Source organism: Pseudopodoces humilis, chromosome 9 (genome assembly GCF_049639895.1).
Source record: "Pseudopodoces humilis isolate 2021_Gansu_Grassland_sample_001 chromosome 9, ASM4963989v1, whole genome shotgun sequence".
In the NCBI taxonomy this organism is placed as follows: domain Eukaryota; kingdom Metazoa; phylum Chordata; class Aves; order Passeriformes; family Paridae; genus Pseudopodoces; species Pseudopodoces humilis.
This window is the reverse complement of record NC_142208.1, coordinates 1,121,821-1,146,104: the sequence shown is the minus strand read 5'-3', so window position 1 is coordinate 1,146,104 and position 24,284 is coordinate 1,121,821. Positions and strand designations below refer to the sequence as shown.

At 39.4% G+C, this 24,284-nt stretch overlaps 1 protein-coding gene across 3 annotated transcripts in view; it reads right to left on the bottom strand.

The window, feature by feature from the left end:
* Positions 1–24,284, bottom strand: part of MYPN (myopalladin) — a 68,845-nt gene that overhangs the window by 18,609 nt on the left and 25,952 nt on the right. For all 3 annotated transcript variants that reach the window (XM_005530498.3, XM_014259249.2, XM_088059514.1), the window contains 10 exons: positions 17,941–18,116; positions 16,311–16,362; positions 14,169–14,316; positions 12,613–12,684; positions 12,260–12,401; positions 11,696–11,719; positions 9,615–9,731; positions 8,821–9,190; positions 6,220–6,804; positions 4,605–4,752 (listed from right to left, as the gene is read on the bottom strand). In XM_005530498.3, coding sequence (XP_005530555.2) covers positions 4,605–4,752; positions 6,220–6,804; positions 8,821–9,190; positions 9,615–9,731; positions 11,696–11,719; positions 12,260–12,401; positions 12,613–12,684; positions 14,169–14,316; positions 16,311–16,362; positions 17,941–18,116 — 1,834 coding nt within the window. The remainder of the gene's footprint in view (positions 1–4,604; positions 4,753–6,219; positions 6,805–8,820; positions 9,191–9,614; positions 9,732–11,695; positions 11,720–12,259; positions 12,402–12,612; positions 12,685–14,168; positions 14,317–16,310; positions 16,363–17,940; positions 18,117–24,284) is intronic.

Genomic DNA, 24,284 nt, shown 5'->3' with positions numbered 1-24,284 from the left:
CCTAGCAAGGCATTGTCTAGTCAGACAATATTCAAAATACAGTTCAGAGTGATTAAGCAAGAAGGAGGAGAAAGCAAATGGAGTTGCCATCTCCAATTCCCACAGACTTTGTAGCTGCAGTGAGCTTGTGCAAGCATGAAGAGCTCAGCTTCCCTCTCCAATGTGAGCTCTGCAAGCCAGGATCCCTACCATGAAAACCTGTCTGTACTTTCCTATTGATTAGATCTAGGTCTTGAGCCACAAGCGGTTGTTCCACTGCTCATTGCCACAAGTACAGGGAGTTTCTACATATTAATATCAATTTGTCTTGGTCAGATTCTTAAATCTCTGTTCATTTTTAGTACAGAGCAGACAAGTTTCCATGGGGAGCCTTTGTGGTCAAATTCCCATCCTGAGTCTAAAATTGCCTACATTTGCTGACCTTTGAGAGATGATGTGAAGCTTGATTTTGAGCCAGATTTTTGGAGTGATTGAATGAAGTGTAATTTCTGTGCCCTGGGAACAGGGTTCTGGGTGATTTGTGGGGGCTCAATATGGGAACTGCAAGGAGATGGTTCTGTGGGATCAGTGTTGAGGTTTTACTGGTGTCAGGGCCTGTGTGATGAATTGGGATCTGCACATGGCTTTGGCTTTTAGTGATCTAAAAGCTTTTGGACAAACCCTGCATCTCTTCTGCTCTGAAATTTTTTATCAAGCCTTCTCTAGCAAAGGTAAAGAATATTCATGTGAGGGCTGTGCATCATTTTCTAAACAGCTGTAGGTTTTGTCTTTGTCCTAAAAATAAGGCTGCTATCTGTGTCTTACATAAGGCACAACCAGTCAGCACTGCCACGTGATATTCTTCATAGTAAATGACACAGATATTTGAGCATGGTTTTTAGTTCTGATAACCAAAATGTATAAACCAGGCCCTAAGTATTTAACTCTGCTTTCCTTTATTAATGCATGGCTGATTCATTTAGTTTTATTACTGTACAGGATTTTGAGGTTTAATTACCTAATTTTTCTCTTTTATATTATTTGTTTAACAAAATGTTGAGGAGATAATACCATTCATTTCTAAGTTTTGCCTGTAAAGGTGAATTTCTCTGTTAACAGAGGAAATATTTATCAATGTATTTATATTAGTGAAGCCCATGGATGCTCTCAAATACCAGGTGAAAATAATTAGTTTCCATTTACACATTTCTATTTTTCCATTTGCCAAAGTCTCCTTCTTTCCTTTTCTCCCCACACATTTTGTTTCTACACGACACATTCTGACTGAGCATTACTGAGATATTTTACTTGAAAGTCCCAATGGACTAGACTGGCAGATTTTGGGAAGTGGAGATGGAAATTCTTCCATCAAATGCTGCAGTTACCTGACACTCACTGAGGTTATGAGACTTGGATGCTTGGTCTCACAGCATTTCAATCTCAGTCTCCAAGAGAAAACGCCAAGCTTTGTGCCAATAAAACATTCTGGGGGTGGAGAGGAGTGCATGGGGATGTTCTTTGTCCTTCTTGTCCTCTTTCACTTTGCAGAAATACTAAAACATCCACTACAGCAAGGACAAGAATGCAGGTGGTTTTTTATCCTCATTTCTGAGCAGTAGAGTGATTCTCTTTTTATTTCTCTGTTCCTTTTCTCCATCACAAGCTGGAAGAAAAAATTCTAACAGCTTCCTCAGAGGAACCCTCATCATTGAGCTGAAATGCTCTTTGAAATATCCTGCTAATTGAGGGCCTGTTCTTGGTGCCTGAGAGTCTAAAGTTTTATTCTTGGAGCTGGAGAAGGTGTCATTCTACCACCTAGTTAGCTTTCTAGCTTTTCTAGCTCAGGTCACCTGTTACAGAAGCTGTTCTGAAAGGTGGAATTTCCAGATTTTTCTCCTGCTGTTAAAGAATGCTTAATTATTTGAGCAACCTGGGACAGCACCAATGCCACACGTACCCACTGGCAAGGAATGAAGCCTGTCCTTATGGGAATTCAGAGTTATGAATTCAATTGTCTTCAAGCCAAGGAAGACACTGAGTCAAGTCTCCTCTATCCTGGGATTTGTCCTAACATCTTCCTGTGATTGCACAAAGCCATTAGGGCACCCTTTGTTTGAAAGAACTGAGCAAATCTGACTGAAAATGTTTGGGTGTAACTGAATCACATTTTTTTCCAGCACTCTTAATTGTGATGAAATTTCACCTGGCACTTGAGCATGCCACCATCTGCAGAAGTGACAGGTATGATGTTTTTTTTCTGGTAAAAATGACAGCTTGTTATTGCATGTACTTGATCAAAGTTGCAGTTAGAATCTTGGCGAAGTCGTATTTGTATTTCTGTCAGCACCTCCTGGTCATCATAGCTGTAGAAGCCCAGAGACTTATCTGTTCTGTCTCATGCAGCATCAGCAAAATTCCCAGCTATGCTCTGATCCTGGATTTTTCTATTGTTGGTGATGAATGATGTACTGGATGAAGCAGAAGGAGTACATCTGGATTATCAGATATCATGCTGAGTGCATAATGCTGACACTTAGGAAAAGCTCATCTTGTGAGCTAAACATTTTTCATATGGAAGTCAATTTTAGACAATAAATAGAGCACCAGAATGCAAATCCCTCCTGTTCATTACTGCCCTTTATGTGGTAATACAAGACAATACCAGGACTTTAAGGCACAGGCTTGTCATCTGCAGCGTTTGTTCTGGATGATCCCTGCATGCTCTGCAGGTATTTTAAATGAGAATGAACTCTGCTGTTGAAATGTGGGGTCCCAGTACAATGCTCTAAGTAAAAATACACCAGAGGACACATTTTATGAGAAGGAATTTTAAAAATAGCATGTAGACAATACAAGGAAACCAACATTTGAGATTCTTACTGGATGCTGTACTGCATTAGGCAGTGATCTCTCACACAGAGGAGACTTGCGTTTGTATTTATGAGAGGGTAAGCCCTTTCCTACCATTACAATAATTAACTTAATACAGATAATTCTGTCTGTGGAATGAAAATATCTGCCTTTTAATTCTATGTTAACTGTGAGAGGAAAAAACAGGACAAAATATATGGGTGTGAATCCAGCACTCCAGCATATTATTCTGATGGTGTTGGTTGTTCTATATAGTGTAAAGCAATAGGAACTTTGGATCCTGTCATCTGTTGAAACGATCACTGCCTTCATTGAGGAGAAGACTCAAGCTTGAATTTGCTGGAGTAGGCTTTTCTCAGGTGAGAGGAGTAAAGTCAGAAGGGATTCAAGTTGGGAATTGAGAGGAAAATGAGGAAACTTTTATCGATTTTACTTCATTGCCATTGGCATTCTAATTACTGTAACAATTAGAGAGGTGCCAGCTTTGAACTTTTTCCATGTTCGAGGAATTTGAGTATCAAGATTTAGGTTTGGTCTCATACAGAATAGCAAATAAGTGTATAAATAGCTTTTGCTGTCAGCAGATAACTTTGCCACTAGTACTGATGGTTGTTTCTAAAGGGGTTATCATGCAGTTAACTCCAAACACTGCCTGGTATTTCACAGTAGCCCTCGAAATAATTTGTCTTACTAGCATAGCGAGTACAAATTGGAACACTTGTGATTCATCTGCAAAACGTTCTGCTTGCCAGTTGTTTTACTCAAAGTGCTTTGGCAGTGTTGTCTGCCAGAAAGAAAGGTCAGCAGCAAAATTAAAAACCCCCAGGGATTACACTGCAGTTGTCCTCAGAGGGGACTTTGCTCCCGAGCCTCGGTGGCGTTTTGCTTCTCTGTGAATGTTCTCTGTCAGAGGGGCTGGTGGATGTTGGGAAAGGTTCTTTGGTTGACAACAGATGAGGCCAAACCCTGATTTGCTGCTCTAATCCTGAGCTGTGGGACAGCTATGGAGGGCTCCATGGCCAAGGTGAGAGAAGAATAATCACCTGCAGGCAGAGCAGCTATCTAACAGTCCTTAGCGTGTCCTACTGTTTTTTGAGGGAGTTGAACCTGATTTACAGTCATTTCCACCTCTGAATACTGTGTCACTTTTTATTTCTTCTTTAGTTTCATAGACAGTGCACAGATCTGGTGAATTTATCAATTTCAGTTCAGGGTGAACTGATATTTTGTTCCTTGAACTTTGTAAAAGGTCTTTTATTTTGCTAAATTCTTACAATAAAGTTCTCCGAGAAGTCCCTGTCAATTCATATAAGTTTGGAAATTTGGAAAAATAGGTTTAATGCTAAAAAATTGAAAGCCCATTTTAGTTCAACCAAAAGAAAACCAAAAACCTTATCCTAAACTGTTTTGTTACTTTACTCTTTGTTTCAAAACATAGAATGTACAAATGTGAACGTGCAATGAACTGAGCGACTTGAAAAGCAATAAAATAAAAGCCAATTTCCAGAAGCTTCCATGAAAATAAAGAAATTTTACATTCACACCAGCCTTTGAGATGACCAGAAATGAAAAATGCTGTTCAGTCACATGGTAAATTTTCTACAGCTGCATCCCTCATGGTTTCTGTTTAAAGCTCCAGTTTCCTATTCCAAAGCAGTGTAGCAGCTCACCCACACAAACACCTATTTTCCCACATCATCATATACCTCTTGTTCATGAGTGAAATTTATTTTAATAAGTCTCGGTTTTCTTACCTGCTGACCACTTTGTTGATTAGCATCCTCTCTGAAATGCAGTTTTCTTTCCAGGTCCTTCACAAGTGCAACTTTGTTTTCCCGAATAGAATCTTCTGTTGCTAATGGCAGAGGCTTCAGGTTTTTCTTTGTTAATCCCTGGGTTGGGCTATTAAAAGAAAATTCTGATACTAACATGCAGCAACCAGCACATATATATTTCATCACATATATGATATGATATGTTATGGTGGAACCTGTTATTTATTTACATAGAAGCCAAAGCACAATACAGGATATGGTTCTTTTTATTTTTGGGACTATAATATTATTATTGGTAATATCCTATAATTATTTTTGGTACTATAATAATGGGGCATCCCATTCCTATGCAGTAGAAATTAAAAACACACATCTTAAAGAAAACAAGGGTTGTAATGCTACAATAAGCATCTAAGTTCCATATGTATTTATCCTGCAATAATGATATCAATAATGATATGATATTTATTAGGAAATGCTAAAGAAGTGAGTGTAGGTGTTACCTTAGGTGTACAATGTGTACATTTGACTGGTGTCAGGCAATAATTTAAATTAATACAAGTTAATACAAGTTCTCATTGATCTTTATCTCACATCTTCATCGATCATTTACCCTTTCCAGGAATTTTACTTCTTTAATTTCTCTTGCCCTAACAGCAACAGTTATTTTTTGTTTTTATATTATAGGTGTGGTCCGTTTAATTTTAGTAAGGTTTGAAAATAGTAAAAGACAGACACAGGGACACATTTTTCTGTTGTAATCAGCAGGATAGTCAGGAGATTGTGACTTGCTGGTGGCTATCACTACCTTAAAATATACCACTGATAAAAGGGGAAAATATTCCTTACTTTGTGCAGGATTTGGAGTTCTGTGGGTAAATAGTTGTACCAAAGAACAGGTGCTAGCCATGCTAACACAGAGTTCACATAGTCCACAAAAGGGAAATTTGCTTCAACTCCACCAGTAGAAACTCTTAAGGCCACCACCTTGCCAGTACCTCATCATCTTTATTTGCTTGTATCTTGGTAGCTATTTTGTCATAGAAGTCATGCTAGCTGTTAGTTGAAGTATTTATGGGCAAACCATTAACTCTCCTGAAATTTTCTGGGGGACTTCAAATGTAGAAAGTACTGCAATCAGAAAAAGACCTTTACATAAATTATTTCTTAGACTCACCTGGACTGAAAATAAAACAACTTGCAGTATAAGGTACCTTTAAAGTTTTATTTGTTGCTTACAGTAGGTATGAATGTTTTTATACCTGGTATAAATAGTGACTTTTCCTGCAAGCTCATGAAATCTCTTTTCTCACACTGGTGGGGTCTTCTGAATGTCTGAGCCCCCACATTCTTGTTTATCTGTTTGTAGGATCCCATTTCTCTATCTTGAATTCTGTATTATTACAGAAGGTGTTATCCCTTCTTTACTGGATGTAAAGATTAGATTAAATGACCAGAATATATAAGTCACTTCTCTATTTTACAAGAGACTTGCCTTTCAGGGACTCCCCCACTGACCACCTGAACAGAAACACATCCTGGTTTCCTTTGAGGATTTCTCCCTGCTTTTGTGCGTGTGGTTTCTGCTACTTACGTGGCTGGTGTGCTTCTGGGCAGTCCCATGGCATTGGTGGATGGCGTGGTGGGAAGTGAAGGAAGAACAGCACTTAGGAAAGCGACTGGATTCTGGATGCGTGCGGTTGGGGAGAGGGGAGCGGGGGTCACAGTCTGCGGCTGGAACTGTTTTACACTGCAAGCAGAAAACGCTAACGGAGGCACCGCCGCTTCCTTAGGGCTTGGTAGAGACTGTTCGCTTTTGCTTGTAAAGCCTCCTGACGGCCTGGACGGGGCTGCTGGAGGATTTGCTATGAAATTTTCCATGTGGTTTGTTCTCTGAGCCGCCTGAGGGATGCTGCTGAATGTGCTGGAGGAGCTGGCAGAGGGGCTGGCCGGCAGCGGCGTTTGCGGTGCCAGGAACTGCTTGGGGCGGCCGTAGCCAAAGGATGGCGAGGCAGAGGATGAGCTTTGCTTGTACAGGGTTGAGGTGGACTGCTGGTAGAGGGAAGTAGCAGAATTCACCAAAGTGCTGTTGAATGACCACTCTCTTAGAGATGCCTGCTGCACCTGCTGTTGTTCGAGCAAGACCTGGTTGTGGAGCTGTTTTAACTGGCTCTGATCGCTGCACAGAAAATAAAGATGAACAGAATTGGTTATGAGCCCCGAATGAAGCAGTTGCTGCGCTTCCATGTATGAATTCAGAGAGAAAAATTCTATATCCTGTAATACACTAAGAGACAGGAAAATGCAACATGACGTTCTCTAACATTATGAGAAGAGCATAGTATTAGTTTGCTACTAAAATAACCTTTTCCTTCATCTCTCCTTCTTTGCCAGAGGCACCAAAGCTTTTTGTCTGCAAATTATTTGACTGAAGATAATTCTTACATTTTAGCATGTGAAATATAAGTATAAATCTTACTCGGAGATATTTAAGGGGTAGCATTGTCAAAGTCAATTATGGACCTCTGCTTCTATTACTAAGAGTGAGATTTGGTGTATCATAATTTAAATGAGTGATTGTAAACCAGATTGCATTATTTACCTCCTGCTGAAGTTCTGAAACCAGCACTTGGACTGATAAAGATTTGTAATAATCCACCATAGGAGATATTAACAACGTACTTTAGGTGGTGTTGACATGCAGGAGAGGATAATTCAGAGAGGATTTGCATTCCATGCAGTTGTTAATTTTCTAGATGTTACCTACTGGATAGTTTTTCAGGGCAATTAAGGAAAATCATTTTGTCTTGTCAAGCGGTTTATTTTGTTATTGTGTCTATGGAAATATAGCACATGAAAAGCAGGAGAGCTTTTTCCCTTCCAAAGCCAGAAAAGACATAGAGGATATGGAAAATGATTGTGTAATAAACGATGGACTATTAAATAACTACTGATAACAAGTGGAAAATGTAGATGTAGAGACCAACCACAACTGCTCCTGACAAAGCAAATACATATTCAACATAATTTGGTTTTAGTTAAAAGTCTTTGTTTCTACAATGTACTAAACAAAAACCCCATTAAAGGCAGATAAAGATAGCAATTTCAAGCTTTCATAAAGCAGAATGTAGAGAGTTAGTAGCTGTGTGGGCCTGATTTTGTGCCCTTCACATAATAAAGCAATCCTTTGTAACACAGCTTTTTTGGGAAGGGGAGCTGAGAGAAATTCTGCTTTTTGCAAGTATTGGGTACTTAAATACAGCTCCTGCCTCCCCCCTTAAACTCACTATAGCTCAGGAAGTATGTAGGGCTGTGAATGTGAGCTTCACAAATTAAAACCCTGTGCTCCAAGTTCTTCCTCTGCTACCAGGAATACAAGTTCTGTCTTGTAATGCTTATGCTATGAAATTACATCCTTGCTTAAGAGTACCAGTGAATTACTTGATAAAGTCCTTCCTGAGCCCTTAGGTAAAACTTCTGCCTATTTGAGAAATGAAATGAAGATGTTTGTGTGCTTTTTGTTAGGCTGTATGTGGGAGGTTGAAAAAAATGCTGAAAATACTTCTCTTAATAAACTGCAGCGTGAATTCCATCAATTGTCCTCTAAGAAAACGACATTACTTCTTCTAATTTCCCCTTCATCTCCCAATGCACCAATCAGGTGCTTTTTAGTTCAAGTGGTTTCACATTATCAGGCATTTCCAAGTATTTTATCTGTTTTAGGAGGAGATGACGTTTGTGGGACGTACAAGTCATGAGGCACGGCCTTTGGGATGACAGTTTCTCGCTGGCTGCCAGTCTGTACTGTGTGTAAGACTGAATTTATCGGCTTTGGGAAATATTTCACACCCAGAATTGAGTGAGATATGTTTGAAGAACCTGCTTTTATTTTGCCTGCATAAGATCAGTGTTCTCCACCTTTTGATCGCAGCAGAAAACGCTGTGGAATTAGTAACATTTCCAAGGGAAAACATTTTCCTTTTTCAATTGGAGATCACTTTTCCTCACAGGGATATACAGAAAAAATAATCTAGTGCTGGAGAATTTGTTTTCTAAGATGATGGTTAATTGGGCCAATGCCATGTAATCTTTTTATTCTGCATTTGAGTTTTTGCTCCAGTGCAATAGTGTCATGGTCAATAAATACTAAAAACTACCAGTGATGCTCCTGAGAATTAGACTTTTGTTTACTTACAGCTTTGGCTTAGCCAGTACTGGGGGAGGTTCCTTGGATGGTGATGTTGGCTCTGCTATTTTCATTGGCTGTCCATTTATCTTCTCTGGGAAATGGTTGGGTCTGATTTGGTTTGTGGCGCCAGGTCCATCCTCTGAGGACAACTCACTTCCTTTTTCATCTTCAGGCAGCTTGAAGTGGACACGGAGCCCTGCCTTGGAACTCGACCTGGGCTCGTTGTGGTTGACAAGAACCCCTTCCAGTTTAGGTTTGGGTGTTTGATTTGCTCCCTGGCTGGCAGGAGTTTGTGGGGGAGGCTGGTGCTCAGTGGCGACAAAGTCGATGGAGCTCGTGGTGTGAAGGGCAGCAGCGTTACTGCTGTCTTCAGGTGCTGAAAGAGGAAAGGTGAGACCTGTGGGATATGTAAATGCCAGAAATCATAGTGAAATGAAATCACAGGAGTTACGGTTCGAAAAACTCACTCTGATGTCCTTCCAGCTGTTGCACTGAGTTGTTAGACTGTGTTTGTTTAGGAACAAATTCCCTTGGAAAAGGAATGTTGTAAAGGTAGAAGGAAAAGGGAAATCTTGGAGAATCAATCAGTGATCTTCAGCCACGTCCCCAGTGAATTATCCCACTACATCTTTGAAATACAAACTGTTTGGTTTTTCCCCCAGAGAATTCTCACACTTTTCAGTTATGAAGAACATTGGCAGAACTTGAGCTGCATTGGAGTCAACAGTACACAGCATAAATGCTCTGTACCTGCTCTGCTCGTATTTGCTAGGGAGCAAAGGACTCAAAGCAGCTCTTACCTTTGACAGTCAGACGAGCTATACTGGACACTGTGCCGTATTTATTGCTCGCAGTACAGGTGAAACTGCCTGAATCTTCTGAAAATACTTCAGCAATCACCAGAGTACAAATCTCCTCTGCAAAAAAAGTCAGGATGAAGTGAACATGCAGTGAACACACAAAACCCTGACTGCCTTTGGGGAGATTTCCTTAAGGTCTTCCACCTTGCTCAGTTTGTTTCTAGTTCCATCAGTATTATCAATTTTGGCAGCCTTTGTGTGCAGCAGCTGTTATCAGCATTGTCTGCAGCAACTGGTACCCTCTGTGCTCCAGCATGCCCAATGAAAGCAAAGAACAGGTGTCAGCAGTGTGTGGAAAACATTAGAAAATGTTTTCCCAACACACAAAGTACAGACTTAAAAGAACTTAAAATTTAATTTGGAAAAATATACGGTGTACTCCTCGCTCGCAGCTCACTAAAATATAGGTATTTTTATCTCTGCAGATTGAAAGATTAATTTTAATTGCCTGGGAGCAATTCAAGTGGAGTCACTCTGTAAGGGGGAGAAATGTAAAATACATGCATATAGACTGTTGTTCTCAAAAATAGCAGTGCAGGTTTGCAGATAGAGGGGATTGTGCTTACAGAAAGTTGTCTTTTGACTTCTTTGTGAAGATGTCCAATGGGCACCAAAAATACGGTAGCAAAATTGTACTAGGAAAAATGATATTCCATCTAGAAAAGTCAGTCTGGGTTTATGACATTCCTGCCTGACAGGTCTGGGCAGCAGTGCCAGCTAATAAATACCTGTTGTGGTGGGATTTGAAATCTTTTGGTTTGGCTGTGTAGCTGGGAGGAGGAGGAGGAGGGACAGTAACATCTAAAGTGAATTAAAATGTGGGCTGATAAAATTTCTTCACCTACTCAGAGACTATTTTCCAACAATAAACTTTCCTAAAACCCTCCAGGATAAATATTCTGGGAGTACTTTTGCAGAAGGCTATAACACACTTAAATTTGATTGTTTCATGTCATCACCAAGGAAAACCTAATAGCAACAAAGAGATTGTTTGCTATCAACTATAGGAGAATAATAGTTTATTATAGCAGGATGATAACAGAACTAGTTGAAGGCTTTATAGTATCTAGTTTATCGTGCTGGGATCTGCCAACCACTGCATGCATGGAAATCCAGATTCCTTCTGAATGAGCAGCAGGTGATGAGTCTGTGACAACTGCACCCAACTGATTATCCCCTAAAAACTGCTTCACATTACTCAGCAGTGATGCCACTGCACACTAACAGAACAGTGGCGGTGCCTTCTGGTACAAGCTCCATTTTTTCAGTCCTGAATCTCACACAGAGACAGTTTCTTTAGAGAGACTCTTTTTGGGGTAAATACAGAAGTTTTTTTTTGAGAATACAGTAGTTTATATTCCATAAGTATTAATACTCCTTTGGTAATTTTCCATCTTGAGAGGGGCGGCTTCGTATTTTTGGTGGCAAAACACATAGCGAGGAGAGTGAAACTCATGGAGAAATAATCAAAGCTTTGTGGCTCCTCTGCTCCAACCATGTGAAGCAGTCCACATTCTGCCCTGATCCTTGATATCAGCAGATCCAGCCACATTTTTAGGATTTGCTGATATCAGGGATGGAACACCTGATGTGGTACTCTCACATTACGCTGGTAGGGAGCACAGGGAATGGCTGACATGGCTAAACGTCTGATGCAATGTTCCCTAACTGGTAAACTAGATAAAAATAGCTCAGGTCTACCTCATCTCATGTACTTCAGGACCTCAGATGTACAGGGGACCCTCATACATTAATTTTATTAATCTTTAGCTCATTTAGATCCTGAGTTAAAAGTGGGTCCAAGCAGAATGAAAACTTTTCTTCAAAAGAGACTGAATTAATGCAAATTACATGTTTGTGGTACAGTCTGCAGTGAAATGTGTGTCACTAGTAGCTATAGAACATGGGGAAAAGAAGAAATTATGTTAATTAAATAATGAAGTTTTAATATTTAATGTTTTCTGAGGTTAAACCACCACATTTATGTAATGGAAAAATTATGAGCCTTTGATGATCCTCACCTGGTTCAGCCATAGATCGTGGTTCTAAAGGAAAGAAGAGGAGAATTATTAGATTGAATACAGTTATTTTTGCCAATATTTCTTTTTCCTTAAGCACTAAATATAAAGTTTGACCTTCTAAATATGATGAAATACTCTTTTTGATCCAATTTTCTGTTTAAGGGGAGGTGAAGACAGCCAGGCCTTTCACTCAATGGTATGTCAAAGCCAATGAACAATATGAACACTGTTGGGAACTTGGGAAGGAATAGGAAATAAATTCTCCAGTATTGGCACAATTCTATTTTGTCTTGAAGACAATTTCTGAAACTCTGACCCACGTGAAATCAAGATATGATGAACCATTGTTTCACTTAGGTTTAGTTTAGTGCAGTATTTAAGGAATTTCTGTTGAATTGTCACAATTTTAGCATTTCAGCAACTTAGAGAAAATTGCAGATGTTCTGACTCCATTTGAAAATTAAAATTACAGTTGTAGTAAGAAATTCACAGTGCTGCTATGTTAGCAATTTTGTTGCTTGCCTATATTTTATTAGACACAATATTTTCACACAAGAAACATACTTTTCTGTAATATCCTAAAATCTGGAGAGTCTTCTATCAGTGTTCCTTCTCTATACCATTCAACCTTTGGGGAAGGAGCTCCTTTCACCCGACATTCAAAAACAACAAGCTGCCCCTCAGAAGCTGAAATATCCTGTAACATCTAATAGAGAAAATGAATAGACAGTCAGTAAATGTCTTAATGGTCTGGATGTAGTACTGATTTCAGTAAGATTTAATAATAAAGACACTTAAACCCTTGAATGGCTTAGGAAAAGCTTTTTTTCTTTTTTTTTTTGAGAGCTAATTTTTAATTCTCTCTTTTTTACAATTATCTGACCTCTGCTTTGCAAATATGTCATAGTAGAAATTACCTTTGTAAATACAGGAGCAGCAATTATAGGTCTTCCATCCAGTCCTTGCAAATAGTTAGTGGGGCTTTGAGCCTGTGGATTAAAAAACATCACAAGATGATGTTTAGGTGTACAGACATTATTTTATTCATATACAAGAGAAATGTGCTTTTGGAACAACATAAAAGAGATTTTGATGGATGAAGTCTAAAGCAAAACACCTAATGCAGTGAACAGAAATTCTATTGCGGACAACTGATCTTCCTGGATGGAATAACAGCAAAAATGCTGTTAATTACTTTTATTGCCCTACTCAGTTAATCATGGCAAGAAAAGCTTTAGCACAGTGTATTGTAACATCTTTTCTTCAGTCTTCAAATATATGTTGTCTGCTTGGTCATAGTCTTGTTTTAAAAATTCTTAGTTACAAAATAGTTATTGATGTTGATAAGGAAATGTTAAGTCACATGTGTGACTGCTACTATAATTCTTCTCCTTTACCAAAACCAAACCTTTTACAGAGGTGGGATATCAACCTGTTGATCCTACTCAGTGAAAGCAGAATGGAATTGTTTTCCTCCTGGAAAATTTTGTTATGTAGGTTGAGTATTTAATATAGCTTTTATTATTTTAGTGCACTAGGAGTTGCCCCAGAACAGAATTAATGATTCAGTATCTCAGGAAATAACCAAAGGAAGTAGATGGTGCAATCATTCTGGGCTATAAACTTTGAAAAGGCAGTGTAAAGGGAGAAACTCAGAAGCTCGTGAACTTTGCAGTTTTAACTAAGTATGGCTCCTCTTTCTTATCAGGAGAGAATTCACAGCTGTGAATATGCAACAAAAGCAACTCCAAATTCATGGTGACATTAATTAGAAACCCTTGGATGTGCATTGTAAAATGTTATGTGGCAAACAAGCTTATCTACATATAAATTAAGTATAGTAGTGAGTGACTCAGCTTAAAATAAGTTTCATTGAAAGGAAAAGGTTTCAAGTGGGTTCTGTAGCGAGGGAGAGGAAAACATGCAAGGCTGGAAAGTGCATGAGCCAGTCTGCGATGAGGAGAGGCCACAAAGGTGACTCCACATCCTGGTGGTGCCCTTCCAGCCCCTGAGCTGCTGGAGTGCAGCTGGATCCCATGGAGCTGCTGGAGTGCACCTGGATCCCATGGAGCTGCTGGAGTGCACCTGGATCCCATGGAGCTGCTGGAGTGCACCTGGATCCCATGGAGCTGCTGGAGTGCAGCTGGATCCCATGGAGCTGCTGGAGTGCACCTGGATCCCATGGAGCTGCTGGAATGCAGCTGGATCCCATGGAGCTGCTGGAATGCACAGATTCCCAGTGCTGGCTGAGCCTCCTGCTCCTCCTGCAGCTGGGGGAGGAAGGTGCCCTGCCCTTGGCCGGCAGCTCCAGGTTAACTCGTCTGTGGACTGTATGGCTGCCAGGCTCAAAGCTGAACTTCAACAGCAAAGCAAATGCTAGAAAATTTGGGGTTCTCAGTCACAAACTGTAGAAGAAACACTTTATGAAGAGCTTGTTTTTAGTCCTTGGAATTCACCATGGTGTCCCCCCTACCTGGTTAACTGGTGTTGACACAGTCTGGACAGGGACAGGCCCAGGCTGAGCCACAGCTGATGGTGCCCTGGTGTTCTCCTGATGCTTGGTTGCAGTTCTGACAGCAGGAGCTGCTGCATTCACAGAGGTGTTGGCTGGCTTTGGTTTGCTGTGAAATATTACCCAAGAACAAGTTAGAGCTGTGTGTGTGTCCCCAAGTTACGTCTGTCTCAGCTACATGTCAACCCCAGCCTCACTCCTGGGGCTGATTTCCTCCTGCTCTGAGCTGGTTACTCCTAAATTACTCCTAGGTAAAGCTGCATTTTTAAACTCAGCCTGCATATCTGGCCACTCAAAGATCTCTTGGTTCAGCTATGCCAAATGCAATCAATGTCCTGGATTCACCCAGTTGTGGCTGTCAGCAGCTCAGAGCAGCTTGAGAAGGCAATGCTGGTTTCACAGAAGGCACTGCTATTTTTTAATTTGTGAAGAGCTGGGCAATGAAGGTAATGAAAATACCACACATTGTTTGGATACAAATTCGGTAATTAATTGCTGAAAAATAAAAGAGACATGCTTTCTGATCAACAGAGCATCAATTTTGCTAATGTACAGATTGACACCTCTTCACTTTGTGGTTGCTCATATATGGAAATACAAGACTCAACACTTTGAAATTTTATTGCTAGGTGAAATAATGCAGACAGTGAAGAGCTGATCTTTTTATTCAGCTTGAGGTCACGCCAGTAAAGCTGGCCTTCAAAACAGGGGAAGCTTTCCTCAGATTGAAGATACAAATGTTGTGATCACTGACTGCTCTTTTGAACATCTTTTAGCAGCTGTTCTCATATTAACCCCCTTTAGGTACAGGTGTTCAGATTCCTGTGATGACAGCTGGAAGCTAAGCAAAAATGAAGACACTCTCCTTATACCCAAACCTGGTCTTTCAAAATGTGATCATTTGAGGACATCCTACTATGATGTCAGAGCAGCATTCTGAGAAAAAAATTACAGCTTGATGAGGTAAGTGATATAGGGATGCCTTCAAGTGATCAGGATCATGGTCAACCCTAATGAGATGAGTGTGAAAAATAAAAAATGCCTGTGCCATTTGGACAAGTCTGAGCTAGAGTGGAAAACCTCAGCATTCATCCCAGACCAATCAGCAGTACATCAGGCTTGAGATTTAACCCCTAACATTCATCAAAGTCCATAAACCAATTCCACCTGGAGTATTTTGTGACTTTGAAGTTTAAATCGCGTACAGCAGGATTTGCTGTCAGCCAGAGGCCTTCAGTCAAATACACTGCAAATGTCTCCTCTTTACATTTTAAAAACTGGCATTTGTGATGAGTGCAATTCTCCTTAGAGATGGAAATAACCAACTGGGTGCACAAATCTGGTTATGGCCTCTTTTATCAAGCAGTGGTTGCTTTTCATGTGGAATCTGTGCATACAAAGGAGCCCAAAATTAAAGACTGATTATTTTAGTTTTCAATCAGTCTGACTCCCTTTCTAGCTAATAAAAGGACTTTGATTCTGAAAGAAATTTAACAGCATTGGATCAGGTTCTAAACCATCAGGGGATGGACTTCATTTAGGAAAAATAAATAAATGAATAAATAAACATTTCCCAGATTTTAGATTGCATCTCACATATTTTTATAATTAAGCAGTCTTTTATAGCATCATTTCAGTTCACTCTAGTGCATGTCTATTAATTTCTTAATCTTAAATCTAAATAATCAGTCTCCACCTATATTCTGCCAAAAAAATTTGTGTATTTTCCTGTGAGAAATTGTACTTTGTTCTTTGTCCAAATCAAACACTTAAATCAGCATTTAAGCTGGATCTAGTCAAATGGCTTTTGTTTAAATAAATTAATTTTAGAATTTCAATCTTTATGGTAACATCTTCCTTCTTATATAAATATTTAATATTAAAATTTCAATTATTAATCTAGAGGACACAAAAGTAAACAAATGTTTGTTCCGTGCTATTTGTAAAGCAAACAAACAAGCAGCCAAACAAAATTCAACCCAACCAGTCCAAACTCATCCTAAACAGAATGATAACGTGTTGGAAGCTGCAAACTGAAATGTCTGCACTTGTGGGTTTTTTAACTGTAAGAAATGTGGAGGATGTAATTGATTTTAAACTTACTGATCCATTTCGTCTCTGATGATTTCACCTTCAGAGTCAGAAGAAGAGATGCCTATGAAAGAATTTAAAATATATCATTTAGCAGAGGGGTTTTTGAGGTTCTCTTTGAATGCCACAAAGCTTTATTCAGATTTCCTGTGGAGCACTCTATGGATATGTGTTATAAATCTGTGTCCAGACAAAAGATCCCATTGCAGGGGAAGTGACCCAGCGTTCCATACTGTGCAAGGCACAGAACTGCTGTTGAGATAAGGCAGATTTGGGAGGAGGTGCAATTGAAATAAGGAGAACATCCAAGAGGGATTGAATATACCTGGATGCTCCTCAAGTTCTCTTTCAAGTGCCACCATGGTTTTTGATTTAGTCAAAAACTAAATCAAATCATTTAGTCCATATTTGTTGTGAATCAAGTACGAGATTTCTTCTCTCAGACACCTGATATATCAGATGAGAAGGAAAAAGAGAGAGACCTGGAATCATAGCTGTTATTCTCCAGCTAGTGCCTTGTACCACCATATGAAGAAGATACTAGCTCTGTTTACTGACTGCTGAGAGTTACTGAGACATTTTACACTTCTGATTCTGCCTTCACTGTGCTTGAATTTGCATTTTCTCCGCAGTTCCTGCCAGTGAACATCTCCATCAGCCGTGGCTCCCATCCAGCATCCTCTGAGTTGGGTAAAAGCAGACTTTGGCCCCTGTCTCTAGAACATGTAAATCCCTGCCAAGCACAGACATCTCCCGTTAATGTCAGGGGCAGTGCAGATACTAAAAAAAGGATTTGTCCTTCCACTGTCAAATTGGAGACGTGGAAGAAGAGTAACAGCAGAACAAAATTCATCTTTAGGGCAGTGCTGTAATTTATGAATGGTCCCACTGTGCTTAGTGATGGTGCTCTCAGTATGTTTCTCTGAGAGAAAAAAAGAAAAAAAAATCCTATGTGTTTATTTTAAGTTTATTTTAATAAAATAGCACAATAATGGGTTCAGTCTAAAATCTTACCCAAGAAAGTGTTAAAAGGAAATGTAATAAATACACCACTCCTAGGCCTCCTAGGTGTAGTAAAAAGAATAAGGAGAAAGAAAAGACACCTAAATCTGCAAATATATATTTTGTTTGATTTACAGCATCTACTGGACAAGTAGAATATCAAACTGATGGCATATTTATTTTGGTTAAAAGATTCCAAGGAAGAGTTAAGAGGAAGCTGTCCTACATTCAGTTTGTAATAATGACTGTAGGGAAAAGGGATTAATAAGAATTAGACACAAAGTTTAGTTTCTTACACCTCTGTAGAGTTCCACAGACAAAAAATACAAGGTGTTTTCAGAATCTGAATATTTTTAGACTTGGATCTTGCAGTGAGATATATAAAATCTCTGGGAAGCAACACATAAAATGTAAGGGCTTGTCTGAAGAGAGACTGAAGAGACTGGTCCCTTGTCTGAAGAGTGTTTTACAGGAAAATAAAAATTATATTTGTAAATGATGGAAAGTGTTGACTCCTGCTATGTTTTTTTTTTTTTTTAAAGACAAAACTAGCACAGTTAGCAAACAAGATACATAATTGTTTCTTAATCCTGTCTGACCAGTTCCAACCATCAGTTTTTTGCAACACTTGTAACATTACCTTCTATGTAAATCTCTGCAGAAGTGGAGTCTGTTCCATAGATGTTGGAAGCAAAGCACGAGTAACGCCCTGTGTCCTCCTCAAAAGCTTCAACAATAATCAGTGAGTGTCGATCCCCTGTCTGGATAATTTGAATGTCTGGTGAGTTTTCAAGCTCCTTCCCTTCACAGTACCACCTGCAAAGCAAAAAGAAATTGTTTTTCAATGCAAACAAGTGGATAACTAGGATGATCATGTTTGGAGTCTTTCTGATGGTAAAATTGGTAGGTTTAGCCTGAAGATTCTGACAGTACTGCAGGCAAGTGTTGAATCAATAGTCATAGGAATAAAATATTGATGATTTTAATAATATTAAATAAAGAGTAAAAGAGCTCTGAATTTGTAACACAGCTCTGAATTTCTCTTGAGGTACAATCAGATCTGTGTAGTGGCTTAAAGTGCAGCGAAAAACACCCAACCCTAAGTTAACAAATATCCCTCAAACTTGTGTTTCGTAATTTCATGTTAAATCAGGATGTGACTGAAATTTGTCTTTGCTTTGCCATGTATTTAACATAACCTGCTTTTTATAAAAGATGGCAGAAGTGTATCACAAGGTAAGAGAGTTGATCTGTTACAGAAAGAGCCAGTGAGGCAGCTGCACCAGGAATGCTGTTCTGCACGATGCTCCTCTTTAAACACTGCTGCATATCCAAGGATCTGTTGGGCCCTCTAGAGCTGTCACACTCTGATCTCAGGCATTCCTAAGTCCCTCAGGGTTCAGAAGGGTTGTTTCAGTGGAAAATGCAGGAATCCACACAAAAGGAAAAGCAGCTCCTTCACAGAGAGCTCTACAGGACGTGTCACTGGCAGGGAGCAGCAGCTCACTCTGAGCTGGTAGGAGGGGAGGGCAGGACTGCAGAACAGAAGCACAAAAAGCAGGTGGGTCTGGAGAATTAAAGATCCAGATTAAATCTGGGCTTTATAAAGAAGATGTATTGCTATGTGTAAAGATCCAGAGTTAAATGTTTGAGATAATACTCAGAAATATCTGTATTTATAGATAACTAGCTAAATTTGAAAAGCCAAACTTCAGTGCATTCATCTTCACTGTAACTTTTCAAAGAAAGAAAGAAAGATGATAGATAGATAGATAGATAGATAGATAGATAGATGGATAGATAGATAGATAGATAGATAGATAGATAGATAGATAGATAGATAGATAGATAGATAGATAGATAAAAAATGCCTCAAAAGTATTTGTATTTTCTTAATGTGACTTTCTTAATTACATGTGATCAGCTAATGCATCTTCTGCATGTGAGGGTGGGGGCTGTCATACTGGCAATATTCTTTCTTCAATTGACTTAAGAAAAAGTTTCATCCATCTTTTATGGTAACTTGGTAAAAGAACCTGTCAACATCTGACTGATACTACAGAAAATAAGATTGTTGTGGAAAGGATAAGGATAGGTTTTTAAGTAAGAAATTGTAATAATTAATATCTCTTGTCTTACACTATAAGGTACCTCAATACATTTCCATCTCAGATATTTAAGAAAAACATGAATAATTTGTTTGACCACTCAATTGCAGAACTTTTAAACAAATTTGTGCTACAAATTAAGTGTGAAAAAAACCCAAATTAATATATTGAAAAAAAAAATTTTTTTTAAACAGTCCATATCAGCAGAAACCCAGAATATAACAGAAGTATAATTGAGAATTGAGGAAGGAGCCTCAAGGGGTCTCTGAGGTATGAGGGGTACAGATCTAGCACTTAAATGCCGATTCTGTGGGTGAGCAGAGGACCAGGCCCTATTTGTGCCCATCCAACACAGCTTCCTCAAAGCACACAGGGCATTCCCTGCATTTCATCCACACCAGAGATGCCCTGAGCTACCTTCTGTCAGTGCTCACTCTGCACTTTCCTCCAGGTAGCTTTCAGCAGCCATTCACGCTGCTTCTCAAACCTCAGTGGGACTTGTTTGGGATGCAGAGTTCTGGCCACCAACCAAACCCATGGCAGCACCTTTGGAAATTGGAGAGCTCATGCAAAAGCAGCGCAAATCCAAGATGCCAGGTGAGCTGGCACATGTGGAAGGCTGAGGAAGAACCCCCTGGCTGGTCTGGCTCGGGTTACAGATCCACCTAAGCCAGCAGGCTCCCCTGCCACTGGCCAAAAACAGACCCTGCAGGGAGGTGTAAGAACAGAGGGAATGTATACCTGTGTAAATTCACTTATTGCTCTGGAGGGTGTAACCATCCTCTTTAACTTCTTTCCCAAGGTGGGAAGCAGCACTTAAAAATAGTTCTAAAAATGTGAGATCACTGGTGTTAAAATCATTATTAATAAACTACTTCTCCCTCTGAGGATTTCATGATCACAGTACCACTGCCATTATTTTCCAGTAGATTAGACAGTATGGTTCCTTGCTAACATTTATTTTGAAAATACTAATCTGTAATTATTTTTTGTTTATTAATTTTTATCTTTATTTTGAAACTATTGGTTTGCATTTTCATTCAAAATACATTTCAAAATTACCTTTCTACCTTCTGATTGACTTCTAGTGGTCACATTCTGTCACAGTCCTGTCAGATCCTCTAAAACAAAACCTCTTCAAACAGAAGGAACAGCTACATCTGTTTTAAACTTTGTCCATAGTGGCTTGCCCAAATCTGGGATTTTTACCAGTAACACTTGGATACAAAGGGTTTGTTTTTTTGGACTGGTTCCCCAGAAGTGAGTATCACATTTTCTTTTCTGTTCAGTGCTGTCCTTACACACCTGTAGGTACAGACACCATAGCTCCTAGTTGGCATCCAGAACACAAACCTCCAGTGCTTGGGATAGATGAACAACTCTGCCAGGAGCAAGCAGAGGAAATGTTTAGCACTCCCAAGGGAGAAGTATGGTAATGTGCATTACAGGGTCCATTGAAAAATGTCCTTTTCAAATTACTAATGCCTTTTTGAGTTCCAGACTTGGGAATTACACAGGGTTCCTGTGATACTGAAGGGAGAATTTCTTAAAATTCTATCTACAATGTGGTTTATTCTCAAGAAGTGCAGTTGGTGACCACTGAAAATGGTCACATTATCAGGAGAGAAGGTGCATGCAGTTGTGTGACTACAGGCACAAATTTGGTACATGAATGTACAAGTTGCCTTTTAGGTGTGTAATTCACGTAGGCAACTGTGTACTTTGGGACATGAGTCATGGCACTTACTCATGTCTTTTTATATACCTACCTCATGCCTCTTCCTTATATTGTAGCCTTGTTTTAGGGTGTTAGCCTTAGCAGATATGAATAAACATTAAAGAGAGTACTCATGTTCTAGGATTTAATTTCATTTTCAGCAGCATCTTTTCAGAACATTAAAATAATTTGCATAGTACAGTGATATCATATTTTTGTGTCCATTTAAATGTGTTTTCTTACCTAAGTGGCACACTGAGCAAAACACATTGCACAGAATGCTGTGATATCATTGCCATTAAGGTCGAAGTCATTGTGTTACTGATCAGCTTTTCCAGTTAACCTGTTGTGTTTATGCAAAGTCTGTATCACATGCTTTTGTGAGGCACAATTTAATTTTAATTTCCTATAAGCAAATTTAAAACCACTGTGTAAGCCAATTTTTTACATTTCTTTTATTAGTATACAAATATTATGTTCCTTTAGTAGACTCAAACCGTGAAGCAGAATCGAGTTAATTGTTATTTTTTTTCCTTCAGTTAGTCCTAAATTTGCAGCATCAGTGATTTAAAACTTCAGGAATTAACTCCTGTGTTTAGTGTGTTCTGTAGTCGCTCTTTCCATCATAATGTTCAAGTATTTTGGGATTAAGTTGGAAAAAAGAGTTTGTTGTGCAAATGTTGTCTCTTTGTAATGCTTACAAATCAAAACCAACGTGAAGTGAAGCTTCATGGAAACCTTTGGTCCAGCCATACCTTCTCCTTGTTAACATTTGGTTTTTTCCTTGCCCTGAGAGCGTGGTACGTGGCAGCAGTGAAATGTCAGGGGGAGTTCTGACATTGAGCCTCGTGGCACGGCTGAAGGAGCAATGCTCTGCCACTGACATTTCATTCCTGCCACGGATTGCAACCAGAGCTTCCTCGTGCAAGGCAGGTTCACATTAAGCACAGGCAGCGTCACCCCCTGTGCCAAATTCATCCTAGATCTTAATCCATTGACTTGACTGGAGCTGAATGTAAGAGAAGTTTGGCTCTAGACTTTGAGCACTAAAACAGAGAAATGCTTTCATTTGGCAGCCAGGAAGAAAAATCTTAATTAATCTTGCAGGGTTTCAGAGTTTCTAAAATTCTGTGATTAGTTGCAGGTCTGGCCTCCTCAATCAAAGCAGCATAAAATGCAGCTTTTAAGCTTTGTATGCCTATGTTAAAGAATGTTTTCATGGAAACCTTATGACATACAGCCTGTTTTTAGAACATTAAATCCTCATGACACTTCCAGGATAGCTGTGTATGCCAAACCATGCAATGTGATTCATCAGTAAAATTAACCTAGGAGTGATGTGCCAAACAGTTTGGAAAAATGTAGACACCTCTGAACTTGAGGGATAAAGGAGTGACTCTCCCAGAGGGGAGTAAATGTCACACCTAGCATTACTCATACAGAAGCAGAGCTGTAGAAGGGAGCATGAGCAGGAGGTCATCGAGCACTTTGGAAATACACTACACCTTTCTCTCAAAGGCTTGTTTCTAACCCAGGACAGTCAGACTAAAGCACTCAGCAGTAGCAGAGCTCTTCAATTGCCAGCTGGGGTTTGAGGCACACATCCTGTGCTTTGTCACAGTCTTTGTCACTTCTGTGATGCTGCATTCATGATGATACTGAGAAATGGCTAATTTCTCACACAAATTTCTGGATGGGTTGGCCAAATGAGCTTTCTCTGAATTGTGGGTTTGTTAAATTAAGGCTGAGTTACCTTAAAAAACAATCGGGCAGGTCTCTCTGTATTCAGCCAAGAGGACTTGGCTTTCCATATCCTGGTGCTTCAGATGAGTTCCCCCTTTCTTCTCTTGCTCCACCATCCAGTTTTCTTTCCCTCAGTGAGCCCTCATGCAGCACACCTGTAATGCTTTATCATTCCCATGGTTTGGTGATTTGATAAATAATCAAAATGTTTTTTTGACCCTGATCCATCATGAATGTCATTTAAACCATCTTTTACATCAATTGGATTTGGTACTATCTTGCTTTCAAACGTGATATCTGCCCCTCATATCTTCCAGTCCTTTCTATCCCTGTGATCAGCTGCTTTCTAAATATCCTGTCTCTAATTTCTCTCTTATAATCCCCATTACATCAGTCTGCTCCTAGTGTTGACTGATTAACTCCATTACAGAGCTTGCTGAATCCTGTTCTTGTTTCACAATGCTCTGGGTTCCCACAGTACCACTTCCACTTAGTAATTGTGTCTAATAAATGCATTACAAGTCACTTGGGATGCCTTTCTGTGCTTAAGAAGCCCATTTTAAGTCAAAGGTCATTAAGCTTGGTTTCATCAGTTGCTACCTTGCCTGTCAGCTCTTTCCTGGGACTGCTGATTTTTTTTATTCCCTTTACCTATTAAAATTATTAAAATCTATTAAAATCCTTCTGTCCTTGCCCAGCTCCACAAACACTGAACTAACTCACCATAAACCTTGAAAAACTCTTGCCCTCCAAGCAAGACATTTGGTCTGAGCACAGTTCTGCTCACAGTTCCACAGCTATAGCCAACAGGATGCCTCCTTCACTCTTTTGGAAGCTTTGCACAGCAGATCAAAGATAAGCACTATTTTTAGGGAAAAAGTGCTGCATTCTCCTGGTCCCCATGATTAATGGTACACAAACCCCAAAGTACATTCTGTTTTCTGATTTCCTAGTGCTGTGGCAGTGACTAACAAGGCCACGATCACTGGAAGCATGTGAATATTTATCACTCAGTCAAGTGATGATTTTTACGCCCTCTCTTAGTGTTACTTCTGCACATTGAAAGAATTTTGGATGAACATGACAAAGTTTTGTTAATAAATAATTATGATCAGGAAACTGTTCAAGGAGCCAGCATTCCCAGCTTTCTCCTTAATAGACATATACACACAAACACAAGAGAGAGTTTAGAGTTCCCCCCTTGTTACTTATCTTTTATTTTTTAGTTTAAATTGTGAAACTGAAAGCTGAGCCTGATCTTTCTCTTGAGTTTTAACTGCTTGGGACTAACTTTCCCTAGGGGACTTCTTTCTCCCTGTCCCTAATTTCCTAATCTGATGAATTGTGCAGAAGTGTAGTAGCTCCTGTACTGAATGGCATTCACTTAAGTAGCTTATTTAATTAATCAAAATTACC